This window comes from Lepisma saccharinum, chromosome 20, assembly GCF_977018435.1.
Source record: "Lepisma saccharinum chromosome 20, izLepSacc3.1, whole genome shotgun sequence".
Classification (NCBI taxonomy): Eukaryota; Metazoa; Arthropoda; class Insecta; order Zygentoma; family Lepismatidae; genus Lepisma; species Lepisma saccharinum.
Genome location: NC_139248.1, coordinates 16,587,204 through 16,611,604, shown reverse-complemented (window position 1 = coordinate 16,611,604; position 24,401 = coordinate 16,587,204). Strand labels below are relative to the sequence as shown.

The 24,401-nt window shown below is 39.0% G+C and overlaps 1 protein-coding gene across 4 annotated transcripts in view; it reads left to right on the top strand.

Annotated features, from left to right (window-relative positions):
• The first annotated feature begins 8,431 nt into the window (after positions 1-8,431).
• The window catches only part of LOC146003536 (phospholipid-transporting ATPase ABCA3-like), a 98,724-nt gene continuing 82,754 nt past the window's right edge, over positions 8,432-24,401 (top strand). For 3 of the 4 annotated variants that reach the window (XM_083141829.1, XM_083141827.1, XM_083141830.1), the window contains exons 1-5: positions 8,432-8,485; positions 9,402-9,672; positions 10,846-10,907; positions 13,704-13,871; positions 18,862-19,102. In XM_083141829.1, coding sequence (XP_082997955.1) covers positions 9,453-9,672; positions 10,846-10,907; positions 13,704-13,871; positions 18,862-19,102 — 691 coding nt within the window. In that variant the 5' untranslated portion in view covers positions 8,432-8,485; positions 9,402-9,452. The other variant, XM_083141828.1, reaches the window with a different exon arrangement.

The following is a 24,401-nucleotide window of genomic DNA, read 5'->3' as shown; positions in this document are numbered from 1 at the left end:
GATAGCCTCACGAACCATCACGGGGACGAGGTATGCCTATTAGGTTAGGTTAGGCCTGTTAGGTTAGGTTCCATTAGCACTCCTTTCGTTCAATTTAGCATATACGGAAAATACGAGAGCGTATTGTGCTCTCGTGCAGAAAGGAAATGGCGGCAGCAGCAATAGCGCGTCGGAAATAGATTTTCGTAGAAAACCACATGCTTTCGCATTAAAATGGATCAAAACTACATTCCCGAACATCAACAACGCTACAGAAAATGATTTGCGTAAGTACTTTCTCCTGTAAATTTGAAGAACTCCGTCTCCGGTATAGTAAAGTGTTACCAATAAACTAAATCAATCAATCATGAAAAATCAGCTGCCTTTACATTTTGCATCATCATCATTCAATTGCAACACATAAGAAAAATAGTATTCCTTAGTTCTGCCGCATATTGTTTCAAGGTAAGGTAAAACCATAGGTAAAACATTGCATCTGTTATTAAATTTCGTGTATTTACACACAATTGCTTTAATTCAAAGAGTATTTTCACTTTATACAAATTACTTTACGGTTACGCGTACATTACGATTACTTCGCAGTTTTAACAAACTAAACTAGTTTTCTATTCATTCTGCCTAAACAAACAACTCTCGGAATCTCGAAGTACGACATGCATCGATAATGTCAAGGAAATAGCACAACAATCGATAAAAATATCGATTATTTCCATAGATATTGCTTAGTTTCGCCAAGTTCACCACTTTCCTTGTAGCCGTGCGCTGTAGACAATTAAAGATGTAGTCGATTCTTAGTAGACGGTTTCGTGAATCGCACTTTACTACATCTTTTACTACTAAAAACGACTACTTCGTTGTAGACTCGATTTTGTAGTCATTTTCGTGAATCGCCCTGCTGATGACCACATGACCGAGATGTCCAGGAGATTCCAGGATTCCCGAAGGAAGAATCCGTGTGGAAATACGATATTTAGTGAAGTGAAATCGAGACTCTTCTGTTTCAGAGAGACGGTTGTGATGTGTAGTGAAAATTACATTTTTCGGTGAACTTTTCTTTTCAGATACAGTGCTTAACTTTTCTCAGTGATTTTAAGACAATTCACATAGACTGAAATTTAAATTTCAAATTGAATTGTAACGCTGGGGAAGGGGAATCTTGTTACCCTGCCCCCTGTCAGGGCAACAATGTTTCTTTTCTTTATTGAAATATTTATTAATATGTTAATTAATTGGGTAATCAAGTGTATAAACATATATATGTGTGTGATTAGTGTAAATCAATTTATTATGCATTTTTAGGTTCGTATTATTCCATGTATAAATACCATGTAGCTCTCTGTTCTTTCTTCGTGTTTCGAACGTTCAAAAAAAAGGCAAGCAGTTTAGGTGTTAAAGCTTAAAAATTTTGAAAGAAGGGCAACAGACGCCAACAAAACGTATATAAACTCCCAGATGAGAGTGGGTGAGGTCGGCTGTTGGAACTGAGACTTGGAAGGGAGAGGCTGTTTTTGCTTCGGTCAGCTAGGACCGGAGGACAGGTCTCCCGAAACGGATGCTGTAAGAGATTGGATTGCCGGGCAAGCTAGCCAACATCCTTCACCGAAAAATACCTACTATCGTGTTTGTCACTTGTGCAAATTGTACATTATGCACAAGTAGTTGACGGATAGCCCCACAAACCATTCATAGATAGCCCCACGAACCAATATGAACGTTAGCTGACCGATAGCCCCACGAACCATTTCCGACAAGGTTAGGTTTGGTTACGTTAGGCAAGCATAGTAAAAAAAAGGTGGGTTGAAACACTGACAGGGGCTGACGTCATCAAACGTATGCAGCGTCTGGTTGTCGTAGGGCAAGCAAATGAAAGCAATGGCAATTGTGTGTCGGTGAGATATTGCTCTTGAAAAATAAATGATTTCCAGGTCAAATATATTCCACCATGAAAGAAAATACCTCGACGAACGTTGTAAACCTTGGAGAAACTCATTTCCGTAAGTAGTTTCTTGTGTAAAATTGAAGAAATGTGTCTCCGATGTATGAAACTGTTACCAACTTTTGATATCGCCTTCTAGACCATTTTCTAGACGTCAAATATTTGTGCACATGGGCATAATTTGAGACCTAACCAACTTTGGGGTCACAGGATCCAACTTGGGGCTTGACCTTAGAGGGGCAGAATCGAAAAGCTTTCTATTCTATAAAAAATAGCGTCCAGGAATATTCTGCTACTGTTAAATTTGCAAAATCATAAAAAATTACTCCTTACTTTACTTCTCAGCTCAGGTGCGAGAAGATTAACAAAAGTGTCCATAACTTCTTAATAAACCTGCAAATTTAGAAAGGGGGTCAGGTTCCCTCATTGCCTCAGATAAGTTATGCCTAAATTTGTGGGGAAATATAGCAGTTCTCGAAAATATGACAGGAGGGTCTATGGAGAACATACCGTGCGCGCCGCAATCGCACACACACGCACACAAACACGGCGGTGTTTGTGTGATTCAGATCAGAGAGGTCTCATCGCACAATTCCCAAACACCACTTGAGTGAACTCGCACTCTTTCCGATTAAAATTAACCGATATGCCATCTGGTGGGATTTCCAGGAAGTACTCTAAGTAGGATACGTTGTGTTGAAGTCGTTTAAAGCATGGGGGATATGCGAGAGAGTAAGGTCTACTGTTCAGTTTTTTTTTGCTCTAATTCGTTTTTTGAGTCAGAACAAATTAAAAGTTTTCATGTGTTTCCACTCCGTGGAATCAACAAAATGAAATTTGTTAATAAATCAGGGAAAACGTAATTGACAGAAGATTGGTATGGGGGATATCTATAACACTGTAATTCGGCAAGGAAATTACGAAGATGCACGAGTGTGCTTACTTTATTTTTCGAGAGATAAATATATGTTACCATGAAAGTAAAGTTTTAAATTGTACTTTATAAATAAAGCTTTTTTTAAAAAAAAATCATGAAGCGTCTTAACCAATGCGTCCATGTATTACCGGTGTTACGTATGTGTGAAATTTGGAACAGGTGCAAGTCGACTAAGAGCGAAGATGAAAATAGTTTGAGAATGAATTAATGTCAAATGTAACCAGAAAAAAGGTGGACATGCTAATGTTACTGTTTCATTCAGTACGATGTCCTTTTTCAGTGAGTATAGCCTGGTCATGAAATCGTGAATATTATTATTAAACCAGCCTTTCTCTTTTGAGAAAGAACTGCAGCGATATGTTTGCAATTTTCTCCTGTCCCAGCTTTTCAAGTACAGGCCAATTTCAATTCCTTTATTTTCAAATAATTTCCGAGAACCCCAGTTACAACATGACGTGCAGATGATACAGCACTGCTTTGGACAACCAGTGCGTATACAGAGTTTCGTCTGCATTTTCCGTGTTATTTTTGCCTATCATAATTAAATGCTTCGTTCTCAGTACAGCCATAGAAACTATTCTATGGTACAGCTTCACGTTCGTTAGAGTACCTGCAATTCACATCGCATTCGCAATATTTAAAAATAATGCGTAATTTAAACGTTTTCTACCATACCAGTCATGACAACACGCTGCTATTTTGCAAGGTTATTAGAAGTATATATTTTGTACTACTGCTGAATGTAAACAAAGATTTATCCTACTTAGAGGGGCCATATTGGAAGCGACACTAGCGCTCAGGTGGTAATTTTTGAAGGGAAATTCAGACCGAAATATTAGCTAAAAGGGAAAAGGGAATTTTGATTAAAAATATCACAATTTCAGGGAAATTTTAAGACTTCTGACTCTACATTATTACAGTTTATGTAAAGTTCCAGTTTCATATTCACATTTTTTTCCTGTTCCTTCTTATTTCTGCTCTCTTGAATATAAGCCTGTATCTATTTATATTTCTTTTAAGTTTATTGAACGTCGCTTTTCTGTATCTTCGGATAATTGTAACGATGAGAATTAACGATTTAATGGATTCATGACCATGATTCAAACCTGGTACATCTGACCAGAAAGCAATGAAGATGACATGTATGCAGGGACGTCGTTAGGGGGGACACGCGGGGCACTGGCCCCAGCAAACGTCCACGTGGCCCCGGGAAACTGATCTGTATTTACTGGAAATTTTACTTTGATGACAAATATTGCAAAATAATCCTTCATTAAATTTTGCTTGCAGTTTGAAACACTTCTTCAATTTTCAGTAGCACGAACCCAAGCAAGGCATTTCTTTCCTATTTCCCTGTTTTTTGCTTGTTGAATACAAAGAGATGTATTGGGAGAGGATGCAGTTAATGGTTTTGTGGTCCGCCCCGGTCAGGGAAGTCTGAGATCTATTGAAAATGCACGTTTCTTCCCTGCTGCACACCATATCCAGGATCCCCCAAAACCCGCACTTTCTCTTCATCTGGCCCTGCACTGGCACCATGGGCGCTGAAAAGAGGACACAAATAGGAAGATTTAGCTTCGAGTGGCTAGAACTTTCTGGGTTAATTATTTTATGGTTCAGAAAAGATATCCCCATGCGTTTCAAATCCCAAGAACGGAATTCTATTGCATGTCCCTTTTTCGGCGCGGGAATGAATGACATAGCGGTTCTTCTCACATGCACTCAACCCTCTTGCTAATGACCTGTTCTGCAAATTATGGGAAAGGCCACGTTCTGAAAATTCGGAGAAACATCGAAGCGGTCGGTTTGACGAAGTGTTTGTGATCTCGTTTTCCTACATCGCGAGTAAAATGTCGAATGAGAAGCTGCCAGATTGTCTTCCTCTGCAAACAATGGATCAGGATCTACTGATCGACCAAATATCCAACATATTGGCATTCTAAAAGAGAGTCTGGCTACCACAAAAGATCCTGGGTTCGACTCCCAGGGTGGTTGATCTCGTGTATAATGAAGAATAAACCACGTTTCAATTAAGGAAGGAAACTAGGCATAGCAATTATTTTTACAGCCGTCTGTATGCTCTTTAAGTATTATGTTACAAAATTTGTATATCTTTTTGACATTCTGTGATTTGTCTTCATTTAGCCTCCACCTGCAAATGCGGAAGCTGCTGCTGCTTAGGTTGCTAGGTTGGCTAGACATACAAATATAATTAATGTCTAGTCATGCAGCGAATAATACTTATAATATAATCATGAGTTATGGAAAAGCAAATAACTTATCAAGCATTATCTGTTTCAATTTGTTGTGCAGTGGTTAACAAGGTGCATTACGATGCCAGGAGTCCTGGTTGGAATCCCGGACTGGGCGTGTGTGTTCTTTATCATGGTCCTCTCATCAATTTCACATCACTCTTTGTAATCTTCATCTTCATAATTAGCCAAAAGTGTCAGAAAAGCGAAGTAAAATAAACCAAATCAATGATTTATATATTTCTATATTACGTCGCTTTTCTACCTCTTGGGTTAAATGCGACGATGAGGATGAATGATGAGCCGAAGGAATGGCGATGGGACAGACATGATTCAACCATACTTGTCCAATGTCCGAACCTTGGACCTCTGGTTTCGTAGCGTGTTATACTCAGTGGAATTCTTAGGAAGAAAAACTGTAAAATTAGGGTGAAAAGAAAGTTGTACGATGCATAAAAAGCCATGTTTAGTTCTTCTAAAACCTTCCAATTATCGAGTTCGTGTTTTAAGTCTACTGTATGCACAGTAAGGCTAATCGGGGATCCGAACCACTATGTGCCTCCACCGGGTACCGAATCCGGGACCCCTTGATTACAAGGTGGCGACGCTACCACTGCGTCATCGAGGAGGTCAAGAAAAACTTACAATTAGTCAGTAAAATTAATATTGAGGGACAAGGCCTGTGAAGAGTTCTTTCATTCGGTTGCACGTGGTCATCACATCGAGTCCCATAGTTTCGAGAGCAGAATTTGCTTCCATATCGCTTTCAAGGAATTGCCAAATTGTCCTCACGATGTTGGAACAGCACAGAAATTTTGGAACTAATACAAGCAGGCACATACCCAGGGAAGGGGCTCGGGGACTGCAGTCCTCTCCCGAAATCATACAAATATCTGATTTTAATAATGTGTAGTAGTAATTAAATTTACTTCATTAACAGGATTAAACATCTTGTATATGGTAAGTTGCAATATACCAAGAAATTCATCTTCAGCGCATTTACTCCTCCCCCCAACCTTTTCGTCTTTAGATGGCGGCTGCCGATAAGGTATAAGCCTCTTCCGAAATCAAATTCTGGCTACCGGCCTGACCACCAGGGATCGAACCTTGAACCTTTCGATTGATTGATTAATTGAACTGGTGTTTTAAGTCCACTTTATACACAGTAAGGCTAATCGGGAGTGGACCTACAGTTTAAAATGAGATCCGAACAACTATGTGCCTCCATCGGGAATCGAATCCGGGCAGGTTCTTGAACCTGCCGAACCAAAGACGAGAGTGTAATCATTTGAGCGTGTGGGAACTTTGTTTTATCCAGTGCCATCATATATTCAGTTTTCCACACACAAATAAGATTAATTTTAAGGAATTAGACGTGTGCATATAATTTCTTATCGTCATCATTTCCGAAGTGAACAATCAGTCGCCTCGCCTTGAACTAAGAGATACCGTATTCGATTCCGGTATGAACTGTATATATGAGAAGCCTAGCTTGAACTCATTACGCACACATTTCATATTTGCACTGTTGCCAATACTTGTAAACCTGCTTACAGCATTTTATATCTAAAACCACGGAAAAGGGTTTTATCTACTTCTCAATTTTCTTCCAGCAAATTTACAAATCTAAAAACTAATAACATTGTTTTTGGTGTATCAGCCATTAAGCTAATGAGTTCATTCTGCATTTAGTTTCCCGAATAATGGCTGTGGATTTCGCGAGAGTATATCCGTAGACTGTTGGGGGCTACAGAAGAAAATGATGTTCCTTTCCAATTTATTGATTGATTTTGGTGTTTTAACCCCACTTTATACACAGTAAGGCTTATCGGGACTGGTTCTACAGTGTAAAGTGGGATCCGAATCACTATGAGCATCCACCGGGTATCGAACTCGGAACCCCTTGAATACAAGGCGACGATGCTACCATGCACCACCGAGGAGGACCTTGCTCCTTTTCTTTCCAAGACTATATACATAGGCGTAGCTACGGGGTGTGCCGGGTGTGCCTAGGCACACCCTAATGGGCTCCTTTATCAAAGAGAATTAAAGACATATTTAAATAAGAGAGAAAATAAGCGACAGTTTGTAAGAAGTTGAAAATGTCATTACTTGGTACAAACGTGTGCATTATCGCTGATGAAACGAGTGTTTATAGATTTTCGATTTTTTGATGTCATTGGAGAAAGAAGATATTTACTGCATTCTACTCTGTACTACAAAGCTTTCTTCTATACCTGTCACAAGCTACACGTGTGAGAGAGCTTTCTCCAAGCTTATGCAAGTTAAAACTAAATTAAGAGCAACTCAGAAGCAGGATAGATTGGAAGCCCTGCTCTTGCTATTTGTGGAACAGGAAAAAGCTTCGTCTATTGATATAAGTTAAGTTATTGATGAGTTTAAGAACATTGTACCTTTTGACAGACGTCTCTTGTTATAGATGACATGTATTTTGATGTATTTGTTTGTAACATTTATGAACATTTTGCGTGTGTGTAATTTCTATGCAATTTGATTTTTCTACTACATATATTCAGAAATTTTCAACACTGTCATTTAGTGAATTTATATTCCTTTACAAACATCAGTGCAGTTAAAGAGCCAAGTGATTGTGTTGCAAAATAGGCTATTAAAAAGGTCCAAGACCTCAGTTTTTTCTCTTTGTGCACACTCAAATATAAAGTTCTAGCTACGCCTATGACTGTATATATACACACACACAAACAAACACATACATATATAATGTATGTATATAGTATAGGCCTATATGGTGTATAAATAGTTTGTTAATTTATAATAGTTTGATAGAAAAAAATCTTACGTTTGGGCCCTCCCAAACTGATCAACGTAGCTACGTCCCTGCATGTATGTGAAAAATTTGTGGAACATTTTTTATTCATACGAACATGGACCAACGGAAATTTTACTACTACTGCTTCTGCTGCTGCTGCTACTACTACTACTACTACCTCTGCTAATAATAATTATTATTATTATTATATTTGTTTAGGTGAAGGCAAAAAATGGTCCAAAAAGGGAAATTGTGTCCTCAGATTGGGGCAACACTGACTCTTTCTCCTCTGACGTCAGGTGAAATAAGTTTGATGTTAGGTTAGGCATGTTATTTAAGGTTTATTAGCATAAATAATACCTTTCTGAGTAAGACTAAAAAATTGTAGTGTATTTATGGTAAGATCCCTAACCATGACATGCCTTATGTAACCATATGACCAAACATCGAAATCAAAATCCAATTACGTCAGATGGCGAAGGGCGGGACTTGACCAGAAAAAAAGGGTTTGAGAAGCCTACGATAAGTGAGACCATAGACATACTAAGTGAGACCTGCTAAGAGAACTGGTAACACTGGAGAAGAGGGCATTTGATGTAGAAGTTTCATTATCAGTTTTGTAGCAGATATACTCGCCTTTACATAGTTAAATAGTTATTAAGTACGCAATTGACATAAAACCGCACAATTCTACTGTTGGTAAAAATTTACTATTCCACTAACACCTTTAACTTCTTCGTTTCGTCACTTTTAACATTCGTACTTATCTATCTGCTTCGCGGAACATTCTTTAAGGTGTATTCACGTTTTTTTGATGAAAGTAATGTTAGTCTTTCACATTACGAGTACTTCTTTATGTGCGTTGTCTCGCTTGCGTATGACAGTATGACGCGTACACCTTCGTAGATAATCGCGCGTCGTGCTTGTGTTTTGTGGATTTTCATTCGGTATCCAGTGTTTCCAACCTTCGTAACACAAAAAACACCATTCACGGATAGCCCCACGAACCATTTCCGGCAAGGTTAGGTTAGGCAAGCATAGTTAAAATTTTGGTTAACAGTTTCATATATCGGAGACACATTTCTTCAATTTTACACAATATACTATTTACGGAAATGAGAGTTTCTCGAAGGTTTACAACGTTCGTCGAGGTATTTTCTTTCATTGTGTAATATATTTGACCTGGAAGTCATGTATTTTTTAAGAGCAATATCTCACCGACGTACAATTATCATTGCTTTCATTTGCTTGCCCTACGACAACCGGATGCTGCGTGTGTTTGATGACCAGGCTAGTGTGAGAGAGAGAAAAAGAAGAGAAAAGTGGTTTCTCACTACCATACAAGGATTAAATGTGCCATGTTTCATCAAAATCTAAGTGCATTGGTTCTGAAACCCCCTTTTTTCAGTTGAATTGACATGGAACGACCCTTACTCCAACACTAGAATCACTTTAATGTAGCTATACTTTCTTATTTTCTTCTAGGTACATTGCACATCACTGAATTTGTAACTGAAGGAAATAGTTCACTAGAAAATGCTGCGGAGTTTAGGACTTTTGCTGTGGAAAAACCATGCAAGTCGCACAAGGCATTGTGTGTGGACATTGGTAGAGATATTTCTACCAACAATAATTTGCTTTATAGTGTGTTACAGCTATGCAATGAGTAATGAAAGCATGTATGATCCAGTGGACACACTTATCGTCCACCCAATGAAAAATAGTTCTCTCACAAGTTCTTCTGGGCTTAAAAGTGGTATGTGTGTATATTTTTGTTATTTTATGTTGTTTTTCTGCTTCTTTGTGCTAATGATGATTGTAAGTATGAATAATGATTAGATTTTGTTGATGAAGAGATACATGCACTCACGTTCAGTTCCACCAACCTCCATGGTGTAGTGGTTAGCATAGGAAGCTATGATGCCAGGAATCCTCGCCTGGGCATGAGTATTCTATGCGAGTGTTCTTTCATCAATTTCATTATATCTTTACTCATTCTCATTCTCGTGATTAGCCAAAAGTGGCAGAAAAGCAAAGTAGCTAATATAAAGCAAATCAATAATGTTCAGTTCCGAACCTTAAGACTTTAGTGGTAAGTTAATGGGTTAACTAACAACTCCATGAACTTGACCAGGGGTAGACAAATACACTATGGTACCTGAAAATCTTCACCTAGTGCCTGAATTTTCAAATCCAGTTAAGAAAAAAAATGGATTGGCCTATTGATATTTCCATTACCTTTTTTTTGTATAATGACCACAGTATATATGCTTTCTTAGTGAATCTGTGTCACGTGTATAATTAAATCAGAATTATAAGCATGGCATTATATATTTTTCACTGTTGTTAGTCGAATTTTAAAATCTGCAGTCATGTGATGGAGTCATCCTTTTTTTTGGCCACCCTGTATTTGAATGTATCATGTAGTTATATATGCTGTTGAGACTTCTATGGGAAGTCCACTCCAGCACTACAATTAATTACTTTTAATCTAATCTTATTTTAATTAATAAGTGAAATGTTTTAAGATTACATTTCAAAATGTGTAGCTTTCTCTTCATTGGATTAGCTCATATTTAAAAAAAAAAAAAAAATATGCTGGCTCCTGAGAAAAATGGGCTGGCACCTGAATTATTTAAAGTTTTGTATACTCCTACCCGTGAACTTGACAATCGAAGTAGTATGCAATGTTGTGGGGGAAAAAATTAAGGGGAGGATAGGTTTGGAAATGTAGCCTTGCTTCTTAATTGAGTTGTTTGTCAGAAATGCGACTTGTAGCTTTCCTGGTGACATGATTCAAACAAGTGTTCTCGGGTTACCAGTCAAGTTATGACAGCGTTACTTCCAATGTTCCATCAGTTAAGGAATGTAAACAATACCCATATATTTATTCTATACTTATTAAACTTATTGTTGTTATTTTCTGCAGGATTGAACACACAGCCTAGAGTGCCAGATAAATTTTCATCTTTAGTTCCATTGACTCGTCAGGTAAGTAGGGGAAATCGGAGATAGACTAATACAGTCTTTACTACCACTGTGAACCGATACCAATACTCTTATAAATTCCCACCGATACCCATGCTTCAAAATTGTAACATTTAAAAGTTGTTCAAAATATTGATTAATATTACAGTGCTTTTCACAGTCGAGTCGTCCGTGGAGTGGCGGCTAGCATACCAGGCAGTGAGAGCGCATCTGCTGCCAAACTGGATGCAACATCCGCGTAACTTGAACCACTAGCTATATAATGAAATAAGCTTGTACAATTACATTGACAGTTACAATTAAAGTGAGCATGTACCTTCTTACAAAAAGTGTTGGAAGTGTCATCCACACATTTACAGCATCTTTTTTAGGAAATTTTCACTAACACATATCAGTTCCTCTTCCGAAATTGCTTCAATTTCTCTCCTCACATTTACTTTCAATTTTTCTAATGTGTGGCTTCAGGTTTATAAGCTTGGTAGTTCGGCACACATATGTCATGGAAATTTCTGTTTCTTGTGCATGACGCCAGAGGGAACAGATCTTGTTTTCCTAAATTTGTTCACAAGTATTCGAACACTGTCTCTGTGTGAAACATGGACGTCTTGGAATTTTGATGCAAATCGTCTTCCAACCACAAGAATTCGTAATGACTTAAGAGTCACACATAAAAATACATTGTTTTAAATTTCATGTGTAGTGTGCCATTATTCGAGTGCAGAAGAGCACCAGTAATATGCCAAGTAAAACAAAACAATCTAAAACACATTAACTCTTCACAAACATGTGCAAACTGGACACCAGCTATCTGGATACTGAAGCACTGACGCATCCAGTGCCAAGGTCAGTGTAAAGCTGTGGGTATAAATGCTGGCAGAAGAGTTCTCGCTGCCTGGCATGCTAGCTGCCTTTCCAGAGACAACTCGACAGTGAAAAATACTGTATTATAATACAGGGTGTCCATTAATTATCTTTACAACTTTAGACTTGAATAACTTGAAAACTATACTAGATAATGACAAACGGTTTTCAACAAGTGACAAGAAAACTCATAAAGTTTTTTTTTAATTTCCAGGTGATGCAGATTTGACGAAAAATGTGGATGCCACAGGAAAAAGCTCAGTGTGTATCCTGGTTTATAGAGACAAAGTCCGATACCCAAGTGCAATGAAACTTTCGGACAGTATGGAAGGGAACCACCATCCTGACCCACCATTTGGGCTTGGCATACGTCATTCATGGAAACGAGTAATGTCCTCCATAAACAGGGGGCGGGTCGGCCATCTGTGTCAGATGCCAACGTGGACATGGTGTGGCGAGCGTTTGCAAGGAGTCCGACGAAATCAGTGCATACGGTGGCCAGAGAGTTGGCAATGCCACGAGCAACAGTACACAAAGTCTTGCATAAGAGGTTACGTCTGTATGTCTACAAGGTTTCAGCTGCTTCAGGCACTAAAGCCTACGGACAAATCTCTATAAATCAGGCTACACACTGAGCTTTTTCCTGTGGAATCCACATTTTTCGTCAAATCTGCATCACCTGGAAAATAAAATACTTTGTGAGTTTTCTTGTCACATGTTGAAAACTGCTTGTCATTATCTAGTATAGTTTTCAAGTTATTCACATCTAAAGTTGTAAAGATAATTTATGGACACCCTGTACATTATTGGAGTATTCAACTACATTTATAGGCATAAATATGCCATTGTTTTTCTTTAAAATATTAAGAAAAGAAAGTATCAGAGTATTAAAATACACATACTATTGGTGCAAAATCAATTGAAACTGATTTTTGCAGAACTTCCAAGATAATCGACTCTGCGAAAGTGTCACACAGCATGTTTTGAGTACCCTGTGTATGATCAAAGTGCCGGAAAAGTATTAGTAAATAAAATGCAATGGATACCTTCAGATACAAATACAGCTGGTATCGGCCGAAACCGATATATCGGCACAGCACTAACTAACATACCAAATTCTTGTACAATTCTTACGCCAAACTATTTCCATGTCATCTACACGTGTACAAGCTAGTTTGAATTACAGTTAATTATGTGATAGTCATATGTATGAATTATGTTTAATATTCAATATCCATGTGCCGGCCCCTGCGACGGAGTGGGTAGCACATCGTGCTACGACGCCAGGGGTCCCGATTCTAATCCCGGCCTGGTCATGGATGTTTGTGAGTGTCCATTTATCAATTTCATCATATCATCACTCATTCCTATCTTCGCAAATTAACCTAAAGTGGCACAAGAAGCTAAGTAAAATTAAGCAAATCAATCAATCAATGTCGATGTGTAAATTTAGTTACATGAAAATGTGCCTTCTCTAAAGAATAACACTCATTTGCCGACCTCTGTGGCAGAGTGGTTAGCACAGCATGCTAGCTGTATTCAAATCCCAGCTTGGGCATGACTGTTCTTTCTGTGTCTTCCTTCATCAATTCCTTCATCATCCCCATCTTCGCAATTAGCCTAAAGTGGTAGAGAAGTGAAGTAAAATAAATCAATCAATCAGTCTAAACCAAACGTACATTGTCTCAATATTGCTGCAAATTAATTACCATAACATTGATAACCATTGAATTTCTATTTCCTCTGAATTACATAAGGCTGTAAATGCTGTGACGAACTACAAGGCATCTGATAAGTCACATCCTATTTTTTAAATGACTACAACTTCTTTGTTTGCTAGTAAATTTTGTTGAAACTACTTTTATTGTGCACGTAAATGCTATTTTAAATATCTCTAGGTGATGCATTTATAGTGAAAACAATACTTTTTTTTTTTAGGGATGTTCAAATGGTGTGCTCAATGATGCTCAATATAAGTACGATGCCTTTGAATACCATGCTGCTCAACGATCAAAAACATTCTCTGTTGTTATAGTAATAGCGTACCTTTTACTTATACCTTCAGTGACGAAGAGAGTCGTTGAGGAGGAGGAAAAGGGAATTAAGGTTAGATTGCTATTTAACCTTCAGTAGCTAGGTCATTTGTTATTATTGTAAATCTCTTTGGTTTGTGTTTGTTTCTTTTAACCCCTTAATTGTGCATATATATGTGCCATTCACAATATGCTGTTGCAGTGAGGAAGGCTTATACGTGGGCTGTTCAAAAAGAAGGCCAGACTTTTGCAATACCACATTACACATGCTTGTCCCCTTCAAACTACTCCCCCCATGCTTGCAATGCAGTGTTCCCATTGTTTCTGCCAATGTTCAGATGCCTCCTGGGCCGCGTTTTTTGGATTAGCTCTCATGTTTGTTGTCACGTTCTTCTGAATTTCATCTATTCTTTCAAGGTTTTTCAACTAGGGAAACAAAGAAATCCACAGGGGCCAAGTCTGGAGAGTAAGGTGGACAGGGGACAATGGTTATCACATTAGCAGTCAAAAGCTGGCCGACAAGCAGTGATGTGTGACTTGGCATGTTTTCATGGTGCAACAATAACTCTTGTTTTTCCACAGCTAGGCATTTCTCTGCGCACAGCATCCCTCAAAATTGTGTGACATTACCCGATCCTGATGTTGACTTCTTCAGCAACCCTTCTGACAGTCAAACAACGATTTGCACGAATAATGGACCGAACAGCATCAATGTGTTCATTGTTTGTTGACATCGAAGGTCATCCCGATCTTGAATTTACCTTGATCGATGGTCTGCCTTCTTTGAAACACTGATACCACTCATGACACTGCAGTCGGCTAATACAGTCCCTCCCATAGGCTTTCTGTAGCATTTGCAGTTACACTTACATATTTACCCAGTTTAAAGCAAAATTTTGCACAAACACGCTGCTCCGCCTGGACCTTCATATTCACTGCTGTGAAGCGAATACGACGAGAACTTACTGCACGTGTTTACTTTGGTGGCTCTAACTGGGCTACTGGTGATCGTAGCTTGTTTCTGAAGGTTTCTGCTGGAGAATGCCACCTGCCGGAACTCACTACGAATAATGGTTCGCGCACTATGACAAAAGTCTGGTCTTTTTTTTAACAGGCCACGTATACGAGGGGGTGCCCAAAAAACCCTGGAATAACGCTATCCTGGGCGGAGCTTCCGTAGTACGAATTTTTCCCTCTAGGCAAGCATTGAGCAACTCGTTGGGAGTTCAGTGCATCCAGTGTCTTTGCCGGGGAAGGTTGTCTCTGGTCACGGTGATTTTTTCGTAAAAGCAGTTTCGCTCGCACCTCGTTTTTTGAGATGGCCGCAGAAATGATTGTGATGTTGAACACATCTTACAAGGACAGTGCTATGGGGAAAACTCAAGTGTACGAGTGGTTTTCTCGCTTCAAGAAAAGTGACATGTCGATTGAAGATAAACCCCGTTCTGGACATCCGTCAACTTCCAGAACGGACGAAAATGTCGATAAAATTCGTGAACTTGTGCTCGAAGACCGACGACGGACCATTGAAGAGCTGGTGAAGTTGTCTGGACTATCTTGTACCTCGGCTTAGCGAATTTTAACAGAATGAAAAGGGTCACTGCAAAATTTGTGCCTCGGAATCTGAGTGACCAGCAAAAAGTGTGTCAAGTGGAAACATGCCTTGCTTTGAAAGAAGATCTCCGAAGCCCAAGTTTTTGGCAAGGAACAGCATGACTCTCTTGCACCACGCCCCTTACTCACCTGACCTTGCTCCGTGCAACTTTTTTTGTTTCCCCGAATGAAGAGGGATATGAAGGGACAGCAATTTGACGACGTAGAAGAGGTGAAGAAAAAAACGAGGAAGGAGCTGTCAGCCATCACAACAGATGAGTTTAAAAAATGTTTCCAAGAATGGAATCACAGATTGCACAAATGTATTAAGTGTCATGGAGAGTACTTTGAAGGTGATAAGGTTGTTTTGTAAAATAAAAGAAAAATAACAGCTTTTTTAAAAAAAAATCTGGTTTCTTTTGGGTACACCCTCGTATATGCTTTGTGTTTGCTTTGACTAGATACGACTTCGGGTGGCATATATATACACCCAGTTGTTGAGAACATAACCATCATGCTAGGTGAGATTATGCTAGCTGTAGTAAAAGTAAAAAAAGTAGCAGAAGTGGAACAAGATAAGGAAAGAAAATAAAAGTTAAAAGTAAGAAAAGTTGTATTCTATTGTATGGTGTAGTTCGTGCATAATAGAAAACCGAAATATGGCTCCGAAATCAAATATTTGTGATTCGAACATTGGGTTACACTTGTTTGAAGTTTTGTTATAAGTATACTTTATGCACATATAGGCTAATCAGGACTGAACCTACATTTAAAGTGGAATCTGAACCACTGTGCAATGTGAATCCACTGGGTATCGAACCCTGAACCTCTTGATTACAAGGTAACGATGTTACCATTACACCGTTGAAAAGCCTGAGTTCCACTTGTTGTTGACCTCTGAATGTAGTGATATTGAATCTCAATTGGAAAATGAAAAAGAAGAAGAGTATTGAAAGGGAATTTTTCTAAAAAAAAAAAACTAAAAAAAAACAAGTTGACTTGTTCAGACAATTCCACACTTAAGGGGTTAAGGTCACTTTTTTCACATAAAGACTATTCCGAAATGGACCTACAGTTCAAAGTACGATCCGTACAAGTATGTACCTCACTGGGCATCTTACCTGGGTCCCCTTGATTACAAGGCAACTACAATTACAACTATGCCATCGAGGAGACATGTAGGCTTGTCTGGATGGCAGGGTTTCAACCTTTTGAAACGTGTAGTGGGTATATAATCATTGAATTATCACCTGTAGTTTTCAAGAAATGATGTGTGAAAGGCATGAGGGAAGGTTTCTTCGAAGTTCTTCCCTCTGTGGCAGCTGCGTGCACTGTTGCCAAATTAGCTCTTTTGGAGCCAGGACTGGTTCTTTCATGCAATTGTTTGGCTGTGAACTGGGATCCCTGCCCCACTATGGTGCCATCACTGGCTCTTGCCCACATAGGCCAACTTTTGCCATAAATATACATTTTGCATCTTGATATTGTTATATTGAAGAACAGAGTGTTCAGTATAAGCAATGGATGCATTTAACATAGAGGTGGGGAAGAAGATAGGAGAGGAAGAGATGAAGACCCTGTTGTTCGCTGATGACTTAGTAATAAGGAGAAACAGGAAAGAAGTCTGAATGAAGAAGATAAGAGAGAGAGAGAGAGAGACGTCTTTCTTTCCTTCGTGTTTGAGGGTCTCTCTCTGTCTGTAAGATATCTTTTTTTCCTTTCTCAATGAAGGAAGAAAGAAGAAAAGAAAAGTACAGAGACAGCTTGATAGTTGGAATGGGAAATCAGAAGAGCAGGACTGAAATTCAGTGCAGAGAAGAGCGAGGTGCTAATAACAACAAGAAACAGAGCCAGAAATGAACCAAGAATAAAGATTGACACGGAATAGTTGAGGGTAGTGGAGAGCTACAAATATCTAGGAAGCATAATTGAGAGAAGTGGAAGAATAGATGAGGGGGTAAACAGAAGAGGACAATTGGTGATGCACTATATCAAAGCGTTCGAAGATTAATATGGAATAGGGATGTACTATGAAATGCAAGAAGATAATATGTAATACATACTATGTGCCAATAATTATGTACGGAGCAGAGACTTGGACAATGACAGAGAGACAAAGGAAAGATGCCGGCAGTGGAGATGACATTTTTAAGGAGTATAGTGGGGACGACTAGAAGGGATGGAATAAAGAATGAGGCGATCCGACAGTGGGTGTGGTCAAGCTTCAGGACTGGATAGATGAGGCACAGATGAGATGGTTTGGACACATGAAGAAGATGGACGCAGAAAGACTATCCGTAAGAACTTACAATGCACAAGGAGTGGGAATAAGGCCATGGGGGGAGACCAAGATGTCTGTGGAAAGAGCAGATAGCGGAGAGTGTTAGGAGAAGAGGACAAGATTAGAACACCGTGGAAAGAGAGGAGTGGTGGAAGACCAGGAAAAAATGGAGAGGTTTGACTTCTATGCCGATCCAGCCAGAGGCAGGAAACGGCAGAGGATGATGATGATCGTTATATTAGCTATCGCCCCACCCCCTGTTATCTCCCCAGCTATTTTTTTATTGCACGGTGGCTGATGTGTAGATGATGCAATATTGTTATCCGGGAATACTTTGTTTTCGATTTCATACAACCATCAGTGGGTTATTGAGATGGGTGATGCTGCCAGATCTAGACGGTGAAAACTAAAAATTAATGTCTGGTGAAGAAAGCATGTGTTCTCTTGAAATGTCACAAGAAAAACTGTATTTTTATGCTTGTGAGAGAAATAATTGTCTTCACTTTAAAGTTAATGATAGTAGCAGCAGCTCCTTCCCCTTTTCCTCCCTTTGGAAGCTAAAATTACCCTAGCAGGCACTTTATCGAGCATTCAAGAATCTAGTCAGTTTTAACTCCAGTTAAGGTGAAATTTAGCTCTTTTATGCACATCAGGTTTGGCAACACTGTTGCAGAGAGAAATACACTACACTTATGGGTGTATCAAACTTGCAGTGGCGTAGAAAAGTACATGAATGGAAAAAGGATACGTTGGACAATTTCTTGGTAGTTGGAAAAGTTGAAACTCCCATTTGATTAGTCGTAACTTCATAAGGAATACATGATATTCTGTAAACACTTGTTCATCATATTTTTACACATCGTATCTCGCTTAATAATCAACTTTAAAAAATGTGTGCACTTGCAACATGGGGAGAAATTCATACTCTTGCATACTGGTGTTTTTTTTTTTGGTAGCAGTTCCCATTCTGATGATACTCAAATCAATGTAGAACTGGTGCGTAACTGTCACTCCTCCCCTTAATTGTTGCCATGTAGTGCTGGTTTTGTTCAAAACCAACTGCCCCAAAGTGTCAACCCCTATAGTACTTACTGTGAGTTTTTCCTCACTGATTAATTCAAATTTTTATAAATCGCTAATGAAATGTGAGCAGTATTTCACCATATTTTTCTTTCTTTATTTATTTCAGCAACTGTTGGTTGTTATGGGTTTCCAAGTGCAAATAATCTGGCTGGCCTGGCTCATTCACTACATGCTCATCGTAATTGTGTCTGCGTCGCTCATCACTGTTTTGTGGACAGCCCCATTCAACAAGAGTTTGGGTGCATTTATTCCCCACACAGACTGGAGTCTCTTGTGGACCTTTCTCATGCTGTATGGTATAGCAGGAGTTGTCTTCTGTTTTGCTCTGAGCACATTCTTTTCAAATCGTAAGTTTTCGCTGAAAAAGTTCATCAATAGAACCCAGGTGGCATTGAAGTGATGTTGTGCTCATTTCATAATGTTCTTCGGTGTTAGGATAATTTATTACAAGAAGAGTATTGCACATACCGAAGTGAAACCAGTACCAGGAAACAACGGGATGATACATCGTGTCGACGGTCCAGAGCTCGGCCAATGGATTAGGACGAATACATTCCTTATACATTGGTCTTCATTCACGAGCCAAGTTCATGCCAAAATTATTATTACAAGAAGAAATCAGAACACTGAAACATATTATAACATAGTACTTAATAGACTGAAGTTGACATACTTACAACACCTCGCCACTCATCTCCACACACACACCTTGCAGACAAAACACGATCACTTAACAGTGATACACTGGGTCAAAACAATTTAGCAGCGGAGATCGCTGATGGCCAGCGTTGCATACAAACACTAGTCTTTACTTACGCACCATTTCCTAACAAGTTAAAAAGTTAAAGTTGAAAACTGAGTTCAAAACCAAAAGTCTAAACTTTGTCGGGTGAGGAGAAAATATTTTCCTCTCCGATACGTAAAGGTGCTGGAGCGAGAGTGTTTTTGAAGTTCTTTCTTCATTCTTTATTTCCAGACAATTCCTTGCTGCGTTAGGAATTATCCCCTTTCTCTATTGGTCGTCGAACTTTTAACTCCTCCCACACGTAGTCATGTTTACACTGAAGAGTGATAATCGCGTAGCACAAAAACACAATAACACCTTGTTTGAGAGCTGATTTCGAGGACGAAAAGTATCTCGCTCGAATTAATTTTTACTGCTCACAGCTCAACACTTCGTTAAAGTTATGCTTTCTGTGGCTGTCTAAACTTCACTGAGGCGAAGATATATTTTTGGGCAGGGTTGTAGTTCAAGATTCCATATTATTATTTACCCTTGTCACTTCACTGTCACTGAGCCAGACTGGCGGACACGCTTGCCGAAATTATGTCGTCTCTTCGAGCCTGTTATGTGTAGGATGATTGTTTTGATTCCGGACCTGACCGGCTGCGCACTCCCTTGAGAACAGAGGGTCCTTGTTCAGGACGAGGGCAAGAGTCTCGTTAGGGGTTTTAAATTTTAAAATGCCTGAAGTTCCGTGATTAGCTGCTTCTCTAAATTTCAACCATCACGCTGAACTTGAATTGATGGTGACGTGAGCCGAATGTGGACTGGATGGATATCAGAGTTTATTGCGGGAACACACTGGCTTCTTTCTGTGGAAGTAGGTGCGGTGATATATTGCTGGGCTTCATGGGAAAGAATGCTGGTTTGTTTGAAACTGTTGTCCTTTTCTGAGAGAGCAGAAATAATGAAATCTTGGGCAGAAGTGCATAGAAAGACCGATGGTAATGGTAAATGGTAATTTGTACATCGGTTATATATTTCTTTCTTTTCTTTTCTCCCACTCATGCCGTCATGCCATATTTCGCATGCCCGAAACTATACAAAGCTACTTTTGTGCATTATTGAAATTGGTTGCTACACCTGTCAAGAAATGTTTTTGCATGTTGGAATTCCATGCAACAAAGTCCGCAATCAGCATGCATTTCCATTGAAATTTGGTAAGGACCCACCTAGTGACAATTCAATTCATGCCTGGTATAAACAGTTTAGTGAAACAGGATGCTTGTGTATGTGCAAATCAACTGGTCACCCGTCTATGACCTCAGAAGAAGACATGGAATGCATTTGCACAAGTTTTCTGCATAGCCCAAAGAAATCATTTGCACGTGCAGCTACAGAGCTGGACATGTCAAAAACCATTGTGTGGAAGCTTCTTCACAAACTTTTGTGCTTCATACCATACTGACTTCAAATACTGCAATTTTTCGACAATTGTAGCAGCCATTTTCACGAATGCACTAAACTAGCTCCACATAGTGGCAGGTATGTGAACTATGGTGCGATGACGTGAGCTTCTGTTTCGACTTGTGCTGGTTTCATTGCGGTAATTTCCAATATTCTTCTTGTAATGAATTATCCTAACTGTGAAGAACATTATGAAACATCCTGTATATAGGATTGGGTTATAAAAACTAGGGCTAAGCCGAAACCCATAACGATATTGATTCTCACCAATAGCGATGCTTGGAAATTGTAATAATTAAAAGTTGTTCAATATATTTATTAATATTAGTGTGTAAGTATTCCACTACAATACACATGCTTCAAAATATTCAAGAATTACATCAGAATATTAAAGTACCTTTTATGTAATCTCAAAATCCATTTTTTCACATTACTGATGCAAAATAAACAGGAATTGAGCATGTGACTACTAATAACAAAGGAAAAGGTCCTAACCATTTGGCTATGAGGGAGCTCCACATTATTCTTATGAAACCATGGCCACTCAAGTGGCTCTGGCAATGTAAGTGACTCTCAGCCAATCTGGCAGCCTGGGAACATCTTATTGAGATATACTGACATCATCAAACTCATGATCGCATAGGTTTGATGATATCGAGCAATAAAAATGAGTTTTACAGATATTCACCATTTTTTTCATTCTTTGAAACATTAACATTGATGTCAGTTCAACCCAAACAGTACAAGGTTCCAGGCTAAACGTATCCAAAAATAACAAATTATAATACAAGAACAACACTGTATATTCTCACTTGTGAGGTCACTGGTGCAGGCACATCTCCACAAGTCGATGGTTATCGGTGTAACATATGTGTAATCTACAGTGCCTTGAGTCGGGGGGAACTGGCAGCACTGCCAGAGGAAGATGGCTGAGGGTGAAGGTGTGGATCGGACAGAGAGCAGCTCGATTGCTTGTAGAGGTCTTGTGATAATAAAGTATGTTGGTGACTAAGGGAAGTCTTTTTTAAGAGATAGAAGACCACGAGACATGGCGCAGTCGTGTGGAAATGTTGCGAACCGAAAATAAAACTCGGGCTTCAGACAGGCGGAAGAACGGGTGAGTTGAGTGCCTACGTGTGAATTTTGTTCGCCGTCATGGAATCGGCCAAGATTCCCAAGGAATTGCAGCTTTCGGGTAATCTAAGTGAAAACTGGCGTCGCTTTCGACAGAACTTCGAAATATATATGAAAGCAGCAGGGCATAACACGAAGTCTAGTGACGTAAAAGTTGCCATATTACTTAATGCAATAGGTGAGGAGGCTGTTGACTTGTTGAGTACTTTTAGTTTGTCGGAAGAGTCCAAGAGTAATTATGAACACGTTTTGCTAGCATATGAAAATTACGCAAATCCGAGAAAAAATACTGTGGTGGAGAGGTATGTTTTCAACTCTCGTGTACAAAGTGAAGGAGAGTTCTTCGATAATTTTGTAACTGATCTCAAAAAACTGGTAAAGTCGTGTAATTTTGGTGACCAAGCAGATAGCGTGGTCCGAGATCGTATAGTTTTGGGTGTTCATGACAGAAGCCTACAAGAAAGAATGTTACGAGAGGGAGACTTGTCACTCGAAAAAGCTGTGGAAATGGGACGTTCAGCAGAAAGAAGCAAGCAACAAGCAACCACGATTCAGAATAGGAATCCAGGTATGAATGCTGTGATGGTCGTGAAAGCCCATAAGGAAGAAGAAACTCGTCCAGTAGGAGGTATGGTAAATCCTCATAAGTCGTACCAGAATAAGACGAACAGGAATAAGAAAAATGAAGAGGAATTATATCAGTGCAAGAGGTGTGGTTATAAGCATAAAAAATCAGCATGCCCAGCATTTGGTAAGCGTTGTAAAAAGTGTAATCGGTATAATCATTTTGCAGTTGGGTGTAAAGTGAAACAAGTAAAAAATGTGGAATTGCAAGATGACACGTCAGACAGTGGTGGTGAGGTGTTAAGTGTTACTGCTGTATTTGCAGCAAGTGGAAGTGCAAGTACCCACAATAAAGAAGACGGTCGGAAGGAGTGGTTAGAAAAAATAATGGTAGAGAATGAGGAGATTCAGTTCAAACTAGATACTGGTGCTGAAGTTAATGTGATGCCACTAAGGGTATTGAGTGAAATTAAAAGTAAGGACAAGCTAAGGCCAACAAGGGTGGTCATAGAAAGCTTTGGAGGTGCAAAAATTCGTCCATTAGGTGTGGCAAAGTTAAGCTGTGCGTCACAATTGTCTGAAATGGAGTTAGAGTTTGTAATAATTAAAGATGAGTTCAGGCAATGTAAGCCAATATTAGGTGTAAATGCATGTGTCAGCCTAAATCTAGTGAAAAGGGTGCAGGTTAATCCAGTATCCGCAAGTGACAAAATTGAGTTCATTGAAAGTAATAAAGATGTTTTTGAAGGAGTAGGTAAATGCTCAGGTAAATTAAGAATAGAAATAGATGAAAATGTAAAACCAGTTGCTAAGCCTCCACGAAGAGTGCCTCATTCATTGAGGCCTAAATTAAAACAAAGCTTAGAAGTGTTGGAAAAACAAGGTATAATAGTTAAAGAGGAGAATCCTCAAGCATGGGTCAGTAATTTAGTAATTATTGAAAAACCAAATGGCTCACTAAGGTTGTGTTTAGATCCTCAGGATTTGAATAAGGCCATTAAAAGAAACTTTGTGTTAATACCAACAGTGGAAGAGTTAAGTGCAAGGCTAAGTAACAAGTCACTTTATTCAGTACTTGACTTGAAAGATGGATTTTACCATGTAGAGTTAGATGAAGATTCAAGTAAATTGTGTACCTTCAATACTCCTTTTGGGTGCTACAGGTTTACTAGATTGGCATTTGGTTTGTCAATAGCACCGGAGGTTTTTCAGAAAATCAATGAAAAGAATTTTGGTGATATTTCAGGTGTAAGTATATACTTTGATGATTTGTTAATCGCTGCAAAAAGTGAGACTGAGCATGATATAATATTGCAACAAGTGTTAGAAAGAGCTAGAAAGTTGAATATAAAATTCAATCCAGCAAAAGTACAGTACAAGGTCAGTGAAGTGAAGTATGTGGGTCATGTGTTTTGCAAAGAAGGTGTAAAGGCAGATCAAGAACAAGTCAAAGCCATTATCAGCATTGAGGAACCCCGAGGTAGGAAAGAATTACAAAGAATTCTAGGTATGGTGAATTACTTAAGTAAGTTTATATCAGGTATGTCTACTGTAACAGCTCCACTACGAGAACTTCTTAAAGATAAAGTTCATTGGCAATGGTTATCTCATCATAGTCAAGCATTACGGAAGTTAAAAGACAAGGTGTCTACAACTCCAGTGCTAGCCGTGTTTAATAACAAAAGGAAAGTTGTCATTCAGTGCGATGCCTCTAGTGAAGGGCTAGGGTGTTGCTTATTGCAAGAAGGTAGACCAGT